This window comes from Streptopelia decaocto (genome assembly GCF_964273445.1).
Source record: "Streptopelia decaocto genome assembly, chromosome: 4".
NCBI lineage: Eukaryota > Metazoa > Chordata > Aves > Columbiformes > Columbidae > Streptopelia > Streptopelia decaocto.
In genome coordinates this window covers 524,521-535,624 of record NC_138658.1, presented here as the reverse complement: position 1 = coordinate 535,624, position 11,104 = coordinate 524,521, and the positions used below count along the sequence as shown (strand labels likewise).

Genomic DNA, 11,104 nt, shown 5'->3' with positions numbered 1-11,104 from the left:
GAGCTGAAAGCAAGAGATGCTGACACAGAGGTAATCGGGCAGGACTCCCCCGAGCCTCCTCCCCCTGCCCTGTTCTGCCCGTCTGGGCTCCCAGAAAAACGGGCTCGTGTTGCAAGAGAGAGACTGCAGTGAGTGCCATCCCTCCCTGTGCTCGTACCCTGTCTGTCTGTCTGTCTGTCACCACGTCAGACAAACAGCTTGTGGGAGGCCCGGTTTGCATAGAAACAGAACAATCAGTGTTTGAGCCAAGCAAAGCGCTGCCTTGAGAAATGGCTTCATGTGCGATGTCTCAGACGCCCCTAAACAAGAGCCCTGAGGGACAAACCCAAAGGTTGTCACTGCCCCACCCCGACAGAAGTGACAGGGGGCACATGTGGCCTGGAAGGGCTGCAGAACGGGGTCTGCTCTTGGGTTTGAGGGGCTGGCACGAGGGCGGGAGCCATCTCAGAGCAGCCGAAGCAGGAGTTTGGTTGATGTGTCCGGCCTAGGGCTCCCTGCTTGGGTGGTTTCACAGAGAGTCACCCTGGGGGAGGGATGGAGACGGGACAGGGCTCAGGGAGCCCAGCTCAGCGTGTGGTGCTGCGTTTCTGTTCCGGCTGGAAACGCTGTGCTGGGAAAGCTGTCCTGGCCCAGAGTCCCTGGAGCTGGGAGGACCTGCCTGTCCTCGGTCCTGGGTCACCTCCTCGGTTTCCAACGCTGTCTCCTTGCTGCAGGCTGAGTCAATCACGTTCACGGTCGTGCAGCCCCCCCGGCACGGGCTGATCGAACGCACCGGCTCCGGGCAGCGTTACCACCGAGCCGCCACCTTCACGATGGACGACATCTACCAGAGCCGCGTCAGCTACAGTCACGACGGCAGCAACTCGCTGCAGGATCGCTTCACGTTCACCGTGAGCGATGGGACCAACCCCCTCTTCATCGTGGAGGATGGGGGGAAGGAGGTGAGGGGAGCAGAAGGGATGCGAGGGAGACCTTCTCCAGCTAGTACAGGGCTGCCAAACTCATTTCCACTGGGGTCACATCAGCCTCACGGTTGCTTTCAGAGGACCGAATGTAATTTTAGGACTCTATAATTATAAGTACTCCTACCTATGAGGATCTTAGGAACATGGATTAGTGCCAAGGTTAACTGTTGGACTCGATGAATTTGAGGGTCTCTTCCAGTCAAAATGACTCTCTAATGCCACATTCCGTGGTGCAGCTGCCCCAGGACTTCAGTCCCAACAGAGCCAAAAGAGCCAAGCTGGAGATACGGTGGCCCAGACTCTGCCTCCCAAAGTAACAGCCGTCTCTCTGCACTTCTGTCAGGTGGTGACAGCAGCACCGCAGCACTTCCAGGTGGACATTCTCCCTGTGGACGATGGGACACCCCGTGTTGTCACCAACCTGGGTTTGCAGTGGCTGGAGTACATTGACGGCAAGGTAACCGCGGGCCTGGGCTCGGCTTAGGTTGTTTCTCGGGCCGTTCCAGGAGAAGGGGCTGCACAGGAGAACATCCCGATCCGTCAGCATCTGTATTTTTGTGGTACAGAACAGGTGTCCCCCTGCGCTCATGCAGGGTCTGGCAAAGGCAGAGCTGTGCAGGGCTGCCCGCGCGGCGGCTTCATGAGCCAAAGCAGGCACCCTGGCTACTGAATTGCTTCCTGGGCCATCTCCTTTCCTGCCGTCGGCGGGACCGCCAGGCCTGGCTCTTCTGGCTCTTGCGTGAGCTGTCCCGTGCAAGGCAGCTCTTGTCCCCCTCCCCAGGGTGGGACGTTTTCAGCTTTGCTGATGACAGAGAAGTCTTGATGATGTGCCACAGCAGCCATGGTAAAGATAATATATATGGCATTCAGAGCAATGCGGCGCAGGGATTTCTTGCTGTGCCGTGCCTTTGTTTTGCTCAAGTCCAAAGAAAACCCAGGAAGCTCTCTGGTGCTCGGACATTGCCTGGGTTTTCCCTCGCAGCGTGGTGTTTGACGGAGGGATGGCTGGGCTTTGGGATGAACTGTCCATCGGACTCGCGCTGCTGGGTCTCCAGAGTGTTTGACTCCCTTGCTTTGGCTTTAATCCAGGCAGCCAATGTGATCACTAAGAAGGAATTGCTGGCGACAGATCCTGACACAGATGACAAGCAGCTGATCTACGAGATCACAACTGCTCCTAGAAATGGTTATGTGGAGAACAAGCTGAGGCCAGGGGTGGCTGTGACCACCTTTACGCAAGGTATGGAACTGGGGTTCTGTGTTTTCTCTCTTCTCCTTCAGCTGCTTCAGTTTGCCAAATAGCTTGTGTGTGCTGAGAGCGAAAAGGAAGGTGGGAGGGGTCAGATCTCAAAGGTGCATGCAAAAATAAGATATGAACTTTGCTCTAAATTGCAGGGATCCTCTAATTTCTGAGAGACGCCAGCCCATGTCCTGTAGCACGCTGGGGTTCTCCAGACTTACTGTAGCTGGAGGTTTGACTCGCGACAGTGTAGAGTGGTGATTTTAGGGCTGGAGCTCAGGAAACATCTCAGTGAGTGCAGAAGGCCATAGGGCCTCAGTGAGAAGGAGCCCTGTGAGGACACACCAGCTTATAGAACAGCGCTGAAATGTGCTGCCCAGGCAAACCTTTGCACTTGATCCAAGCTACTTTACATTGACTTTGTTTTTAAGCCTGAGCGTTACGGATAGAGCCCAGGCAAGGGAATGACTGTGGCAGCTGGTGGGCTGTGGAGAACCCGGTCCCCGCGCTGTGCAGATCACAGGATCACAGAGTGGTCAGGGTTGGAAGGGACCGCTGAGAGCATCTCGTCCAACCCAGATGTGTCTCCACGCTGCTCGTCGGTACAATTGCTGTGGAATGTCTGGGTCCGCTCACGGGGTGTCTCCTCCCGGCAGAGGATGTGAACCAGGGCCTCATTCGGTACGTGGTGGACGAGGAGAAGGTTTGGGAGACCATGGACAGCTTTCAGTTCCTGGTGAGGGACAGCAAACCCAACGTGGTCAGCGGCAACGTCTTCCACGTGCAGTGGTCTCTCCTCAGCTTTACCCACACCAGGTAAACAGCACTCTTTTTTGGTCAGTGGGAAGCGCCTGCCGGGTTAAACCACGCAGCAGGGCTGCGGAATGGCGGACGTCTTGGATTTTCCATGGAGGCAACAGTCTGCAGTGCTCGTTATCAGCGCAAACACATCACGTTCGCTCCCCAGCCCGTTAATTGTCTCTGCTTGATGTGTTTCCAGCTACAGTGTCCGAGAGAGCGCTGGCTCCGTGAGCATCCCGGTGCGGCGGGTGGGAAACCTCAAGCAGTACGCGATCGTCCTGTGCCGCACGGAGCAGGGCACGGCCACCTCCGGCGCCGCTCGGCCGCCGGGACTGCGGGACTACGTGGAGCACGCGGGGCAGGTGGGCTGGGGACACCGGAGGGGACAGGTCACCGCCCCGGGGTGGCAGTGACGGCAGGAGGGCAGTTCCCGCTGGGAAGCTGCTGGAAAACCGTGGTGTGCTTGTAGTTATCACAACTACGCTTGGAAACTGGGTTATATTTCCAGCAGCTTCCCAGTCTGGAGTGCCTGGGAGCTGCTGGGCTGGGTTATGCTCAGTGACATCCAAACTATGTCTTCCGGAAAAACATCTGAAACGGGGATTTTAAGTCCCCAGAGGAAGAGCGCTTCTCTGGTGAGGTTGTTCCTACAGTCAGACATGCTGACTGCTACAAAGTCTTTAGTTCTGGTGGCATTTGGTGGACATGAGCTTCCTTCTCCACAATCCTTGTTTCCTCGTGTTCCTCCAGACCCAGGAGTTCTGTGGCGCTGTGTGTTTTCTGCCTAGGCAGTAACTCTCTCTCTACGTGTTTATCTTCAGGAGCTTCAGCTCCTGAAAACCTTCACTACAAAATAATTGCACGGATAGTTGGCAGGACTTGTCTCTGTCCCCAGCCATTTCTTCCTTCAGAGACCTCCTACCGGAGACTGTCCCTGGGTGCTGTGCACGGCACCTCCAGCCCTTCAGTTCTTGTTTCCTTCTCCGTGCACCTCGGGATCGTGTTGAGCACCCTCAGCACAGCGCTGGGATTTCTTACCTTTTCTCCAGTGGCTCTTTTGGCACGTTTTCAGAAAGCCCACTTTTCCTTTCTGCCTCGTCCTGTGCTGTCTAGAGCCCTGGATTTTGTGGCTATTGCTGATTTAATAGAAGTGTTATATCATCATGATTTAGAGGGTATTTCAGCAGCTGCTTCTTTCAATTTAAGCAGGTTTTGCGATCCCATGGCCATGAGCAAAGTCCCCAAAGCAACGTGGTGACCATCGGCACCGACAGCGCCATTTGTCACACGCCCGTGGTGGCGGGGACAGCCCGAGGCTTCCAGGCGCAGTCGTTCGTGGCCACTCTCAAGTACCTGGACGTGAAGCACAAGGAGCATCCCAACAGGTGGGAGCCTGGAGAAGGGGACAGCGCGTCCCGCGCCGGGCCCTGCGGTGACGGGGCCGCTGTGAGAGGAGAGAACGTGTGTCTGAGCCGCGTCTCACCCGGTTTGTTCCAGAATCCACATCTCGGTGCAGATTCCCCATCAGGACGGGATGCTGCCCCTCATCTCCACCCTGCCGCTGCACAACCTGCATTTCCTTCTCTCCGAGTCCATCTACAGGCACCAGCACGTCTGCTCCAACCTGGTCACCGCCAGAGACCTCAAAGGCATCTCGGGTAATCTTTAAAGCCACTTTTGCTAAATACTAACACTAATGAATCTTCCTGCACTAACAGCAGTGAACAGAGTTACCCTGTCAGAGATGAGACGGGATGCAAAGGGATCTTTCAATAATAATGACGGGGTTACGCAGCGTTGCTCGAGGTGAGGAGGTTGTAGGTTCACACCATGCTGGTGACTTTTTTGCTTTTTGAATCCGTCTTGTGATGTCCGTGTCATTAAAAACGGACCCACAGGCAGTGGGTCACTCTGTGTGTGTCACAGAGGTGGCAAAAGCACGTTCACTGCTACGGGAAATGCCAGAGCCAGCGAAAAAAGGCAGTTTTGTCCCCAAAGAGCAGGGTAACGTGCTCCACGCTCGTTCCGTGGATAGTTTTGCCCCCGAAGCGCAGGGTAACGTGCTCCACGCTCGTTCCGTGGATAGTTTTGTCCCCAAAGAGCAGGGTAACGTGCTCCACGCTCGTTCTGTGGATAGTTTTGCCCCCGAAGCGTAGGGTAACGTGCTCCACGCTCGTTCTGTGGATAGTTTGTCCCCGAAGCGCAGGGTAACGTGCTCCACGCTCGTTCCGTGGATAGTTTTGTCCCCGAAGAGCAGGGTAACGTGCTCCACGCTCGTTCTGTGGATAGTTTTGTCCCCGAAGAGCAGGGTAACGTGCTCCACGCTCGTTCCGTGGATAGTTTGTCCCCAAAGAGCAGGGTAACGTGCTCCACGCTCGTTCCGTGGATAGTTTTGTCCCCGAAGCGCAGGGTAACGTGCTCCATGCTCGTTCCATGGATAGTTTTGTCCCCGAAGCGCAGGGTAACGTGCTCCACGCTCGTTCCGTGGATAGTTTTGTCCCCGAAGCGCAGGGTAACGTGCTCCACGCTTGTTCGGTGGTGGGCAGGGGGTGCTTGAACTTCATTCTGTTCATTTCGTCCTCGAGCTGTTCTGCATTTCTCAGAGTTTACCTTCAGCCTTCCGTTAATGTGTCCATGGGTTTGGCTTTTAGGATTCTCACCTCGCTCCTACAGCATTTTCCCCTGCAGACCTGTGCATATGCAGGATAACGAAGGGAGAGGAGCCCGTCAAGTCCCCAATATAATCAAAGTCACTGACATGATTTGAGAGGGAAAATGGGGCCTCAGTGCTCAGCCTCGAGCTCTTTAATGTCTGCTCCCTGAGCGACCCGTGTCCTGCTGTCTGTCCACCCCAGAGGGCGGGTTTCTGGAGGAGGTGACCTACGACAGCATCGTCCTGGGTCCCGGCTACGACCGCCCGTTCCAGTTCGACCCCGGCGTGAGGGAGCCCAAGAGCATCCAGCTCTACAGGCACCTCAACCTCAAGAGCTGCCTTTGGACTTTCGATGCTTATTACGACATGACCGAGCTGATTGACGTCTGCGGGGGCGCTGTCACCGCCGACTTCCAGGTGAGGTGCTGCCTTTTAAATACCAGGACGCACTGGAAATACAAAATATTCCCACTTGTGTTCCGTTCTCTTACAATTTTCACCACGGTCTTGGCCAGTATAAAAGAGCGCAGAGCAGAGGCATGTCAGTCCACACTGCTCAGGGCAGGGAGGTCACAGGAATCTTTAAGTAATTTCTTAATTCTGGCCAATTCTTAATTCTGGCTTTCTCTCCCAGACGTGCCTCAGTGCCCTCTCATGGGTGGATTAGACATGTGCGGTCCTGAGCAAGCAGAATTGATCATTTCTAATTCACGTAATTAGAAACTGAGTTGGGTTTTTTGCGGTGAAGTGACCCCAGCTCCTGTTGTCCCACGACACCAGAGCACGTCAGTACTTACCCTTATGTAAAATGCAGATTTGTCTGAAGTAGCTGCACCTAAATGTGAGGGTGTGAAACGCTTTCAGACTGGCCACTTTTGGCCTCAGTTTTTCTTCCCCGTGGAATGAGCCTGGGCCGGCGTCTCTCCTTTGCGGAACCACCTTTTGGGTTTTCTCAACAGGTCCGGGACTCTGCTCAGTCCTTCTTAACCGTCCACGTCCCGCTCTACGTGTCCTACATTTACGTGACGGCGCCGAGAGGTTGGGCTTCTCTGGAGCATCACACCGAGATGGAGTTCTCCTTCTTCTACGACACCGTTCTCTGGAGGACAGGTGGGCCCCAGGCTCTGCAGGGAGCACGGGGCTGATCCCGGTTGAACCGGGACTTTGTGGCGCCCCTGGAGCTCCGTGAGGTGACAGAGCCCGCGTGGTGACGTTGTTCTTGCCGCCCGCAGGGATCCAGACGGACAGTGTGCTGTCGGCCCGCCTGCAGATCGTCAGGATCTACATCCGCGAGGACGGCCGGCTGGTGATCGAGTTCAAGACTCAGGCCAAGTTCAGAGGTGAGAGCGTGAGCGCGACGGAGAGAGCCGTCCAGCCCACGTCTGTCCCGAAAACGCGAGTCCCTGTTCCCGGGAGGCGCTGCCTGACCCGTCCCCCCGTGTCCTGCCCCAGGGCTGTTTGTGCTGGAGCACCACAGCCTGCCCCACGCCAGCTCGGCTTTCCTGACCCCGGAGCACCTGGCAGGATCCAGTTCGACCTGCAGCTGCTGTGGAGCGCTCAGACCTTCGACTCGCCCTCCCAGCAGCTGAAGCACCGATTTCTGCTCTTGGTAAGTGTTCCGCCGCCCACAGAACCAGCGTGTCGAGCGTTGCGTGCGCTCGGGGCCGCACAGGCCTGGTCTCTGGGGCTCTGGCTGCCCCAGCAGCCCTGGAACTGAATGGCGTTCCTGCCAGCCCGGGAGAGCATCGCCAGGCAGGACACGGGGCGCGGAGCACAGGGACCCTGAGAACAGCAGCGCAGGGAGAGGGGAACCGGGGATGGACCGAGCCTGCGCAGTCGCCCTCGATCTGCTGGTGCCGTGGCTGGGAACGGACAGGGCTGGCAGCCCATAAAGGGACATTTATTTACCGGTTACGCAGGAGTTCTCCCTCCCTGTATAAACCACCATCAGCCCGCGTCCCCGCCGCAGCCCCGTTACCCCCCCAGAACGAGGTGCCGTTCCCGGTGTCGATCGGTTTGGCGTTAGCACAGCCGAGCGGGCTGGTCACACCCGTCTCTATGGTCAGTTCTCCGGCCTGACACACTCAGCGCTGAACCAGCGTGAGATCGTGCGGGTCACAAGCCCCTCGTCCCGCCGCTCTCTGGTGCCAGGGCCGAACGCAGCCCGAGGCGACCGATCGGTATTTCCACGACGTGCCTTTCGACGCCCACTTCGCTTCCGACCTGGCCGAGTTCCGCTCCGTCAGCAGCGCGCCCGGAGTCGACGGCTTCACGCTCAGGGTGGACGCTCTCTACAAGGTCTGTGCCCAGGGGTTTCGGGCCCCAAAACTCCCGTCTCTGCCCGGGACGCCCCGGGTTCATCGGTGAATGGCGGGTGCCGGGCCCCACGCTGCCCAGAGACACCGAATCCGCGCTGGGGAGGCTCTGGCAGGATTTTATATCCCGATTTCCCCAGACGGGCCGTATTTGTCCCCCAGTGGCCTGTGTCTGTTGCACCGTAAATTAACAGCGGAGCCGGTACCAAACAAACTCTAGCACGGGAAACAGAGGTGAGGAGTTTATTCTGGTGATGAAGGTGGTTTGTTCTTTGAAAGCAGTCGGGAAAGGAGCTCCTTAGCACCACTTTATTAACGTTCCTGAATTGATTAGTGCAGTTGCCAAAGACAGATGAGAAGGCTGAACACCTCACTTGGTGATGACCACGATTGCGGGGGCTCCCAAACCCACCCCGAGCTGCTCTGTTGGTGTTTGCAGGAGCCAGTAAAGGGGATGAAGGAGTCACCAGCTCCACCTCGCCCCAGCAAACCCGCTGTCTCCCAAGGCCCCGTTAGAATTTGCTGCCCGCTTGTGTCTGTGCAGGTGGAAGCCGGACACCAGTGGTACCTTCAGGTCATCTACGTGATCGGCCCGGAGAGCATCGCGGGGCCCCGCGTGCAGCGATCGCTCACCCGCCGCTGGACACGCGGCCGCCGGGACGCGGCGCTGGACGACCCCTTGATCTACGACAACGACGGCAACCAGGTCAGGAACGGCACCAACATGAAGCCGCTGACGCTGCAGAGGGAAGAAGCCGCCGCCGCGGCCTCCGCGTCCCCCGCCGGCGCGTCCCTGGGCGGCGCGTTGGCCGCGGCGCTGCTGCTGCTGCTGCTGCTGCTGGCCGGGGTTTGCGTCCTGGGCGGGAAGCGCCGGGGGCTGCGGAGGAAGCGAGAGCAGCGGCCCCCGAGCCCCGAGCGGGAGGGCGGCCGGTTCTGCACCGTGAGACACGGGACCGGGACCGTGCGGGGGGACCCCGGGGGCGGCTGCGCGGGGAGGGGCGGGAAGGGGCAGCGGCCGAACGGGGCAGTCAAAGCGCAGAACGATCTGCACGATGGGACAGAGGTTTAACGCAGCACCTGCTGTGGGTTGGTGAGAAACGCCTTTTATAAATTGTGAAAAAAATAAAAGACTTTATAAAAAGGTAAGAAAAGTTGTGCTGTTGTTTCTATGGTCTGGGGGAGGGCAGAGCGGCTCCAGCAGCGGCCCCAGGGCTTTGGGAGCTCTCAGCAGCCCCGGGAAACCCTCGTTTAGCACCCGAGACGCGGCGTTTGCCGCAGAAAATGCGGCAGAACCGTCCAGAAAGGCCAAGTGCAGCCCTGGGGCTGGGGCTGGGAGGTTCGTTTTGGGGCGGGGGCGGCAGCGACAGGAGTTGTCCCACGAGGGGGAGAGTGAAGCGGGAGCACGAAGCGGGGCTGCCCGGGGGTCGTTCCCGTGTGACTCCCCCGTGTGCCAGTCCCGGCCCCGCTGTCCCTGCCCCGGCTGCGGTGCCGCCGAACGGACACGAGATGGCGCTGCGCTCTGCAGGGCCGCGCGGTGTCCGCCAGGCGGCGCCATCCCGGGCTGCGGGGGGGGCGGGACCGAGTGAGAGGGGGCGGCACCGAGAGAAGAGGGGGCGTTGCCGAGATCAGAGGGGGCGTGGCCAACCCGCTCGGCCGCGCCCCGAGCGCAGCTGAGCCCGCAGCGGGGACGCGGTGACCGGTTTTCATTGGGTCGGTGCTGGTGCCGCGTTTGTTCGGTGCGTTCCCCTGTGTGTCTGGTTGGTGTTGGTGCCTCGTTGGTTTCACGTCAGCGCAGCCGAGCCCGCAGCGAGGACGTGCTGGACACGGACGGGGCGCGAAGGTGCGTGGGGCCGGGGGGCGGCTGAGCCTGGGGGAGGGGACACCCCCGGTTGGGGGGCGGCTGCTGAGGCTGAACTCGTCCCCTCTCTCCGCAGGAGCTCCAGGTGCCTGCGGGCAGGTCCCGGACAGAGGCAGCGGCGGGAAGGGTTAAAACCTACAATGGCTTCGATAAGGGGTGGTGGAAAGTGTCCGCATGTCGCCGTGGTCCTTACGGGTCCCTCTTGTCAGCAGCCCGGGGCGGGGGGGTCAGGCCGAGCCGTGCCCTGAGCTCCCCCAGCCCATCCATCCCACACCAGCGACTATTCCCGGACACCTTGCCCCCCCCCTCCCCCCCACCCCGATGCGGGGACCCGGGTTCTCCCCCCCGCCAGGTGAACGGGACACGGGAAGGTGTCACCGGTACCGGGGGCTGCTGTGCCGCCCCCTGCGCTCTGCAGTGCCGCGCTGTGTCCGCCAGGCGGCGCCACTGTGCGGGAGAGAGGGGCGGGGATGAGGGGGCGGGGCCGAGCGGGGCGGGACCGAGAGGGGCGGGGCCAAGCCGCGCACGGACGCGCCCCGCGAGCGCAGCTGAGCCCGCGGGGACGTGACGCGGCGGCCCCCGAGGCTTCAAAGGCTCCCCGGGCCGGCAGGGGGCGCCGCTCCGGCGGGCGCACGCGCAGAGGCGGGAGCGAGGCCGGCGGGAGCGGGTCCCGGTGCGGGCTCTGCCCGGCGGGGGCTCTGCCGGGCCCGGGGCAGCTGCTGCCGGGGGAGCTGCCTTCCACTCGGCGGGGCCGCGGGGCGGCTCTGGGCCCTGCGCGGAGCCGGGCTCGGGCCGGAGCCCCTTTGGTCCCGGTCCCCAGCGCTGCGGCGGGAGCAGAGGCTCATCCCGGCGCCGGGCGAGGAGCCCGGACGGCCCCGAGGCGGCGAGGACGTGCCCGGTGAGTGTCCCGGGGGCTCGGGGAGCGGGTCTGTGCTCGGGGCTTCGCCCCCCGTCCTGCTGCGGGCCGGGGAGGGGGGTCCCGTCCCCCGGCAGGGCTCCCCCGGGGCTGGAGGCTGCTGGGGGTGCAGGGGGGGCCCCGCGGTTCTGAGCCGGGGCCGGGCCGGGCCGGGGGGTGTTCGGGGAGGCGGCAGCGGGCGCTGGGGGGTCCGGCCGGAGCCGCTGGCCCCGCTGGGCTGGGGGGGCCGGGGGGTTTGGCCGCGGGGGTTTCTGCTCCAGCTCGGCCTGGGGGGCCGGGTCGTGTCCCCGTTTGGGGGGTTCTGCACGCGGTTTGTTCTTAGGGGGGCTGTGCTTTGGGGTCTGCACCTCTGGTTT

The 11,104-nt window shown here is 60.6% G+C and overlaps 2 protein-coding genes across 2 annotated transcripts; both read left to right on the top strand.

The window, feature by feature from the left end:
- LOC309439061 (extracellular matrix organizing protein FRAS1-like) lies at nt 1–7,248 on the top strand (the record flags this gene model as incomplete). Its single annotated transcript, XM_082051184.1, has 12 exons — nt 1–30; nt 714–941; nt 1,309–1,422; nt 2,055–2,205; nt 2,862–3,021; nt 3,206–3,395; nt 4,216–4,391; nt 4,504–4,664; nt 5,862–6,076; nt 6,619–6,769; nt 6,892–6,999; nt 7,112–7,248. The coding sequence occupies exons 2-12, from the start codon at nt 813–815 to the stop codon at nt 7,246–7,248; spliced, it is 1,692 nt and encodes a 563-aa protein (XP_081907310.1). The 5' UTR covers nt 1–30; nt 714–812.
- A 228-nt stretch (nt 7,249–7,476) lies between these two features.
- Nucleotides 7,477–9,043, top strand: LOC309439060 (extracellular matrix organizing protein FRAS1-like; the record flags this gene model as incomplete). The annotated part of the gene is made up of 3 exons (XM_082051183.1): nt 7,477–7,512; nt 7,811–7,957; nt 8,519–9,043. The coding sequence occupies 3 exons, from the start codon at nt 7,477–7,479 to the stop codon at nt 9,041–9,043; spliced, it is 708 nt and encodes a 235-aa protein (XP_081907309.1).
- Nucleotides 9,044–11,104: the final 2,061 nt, after the last annotated feature.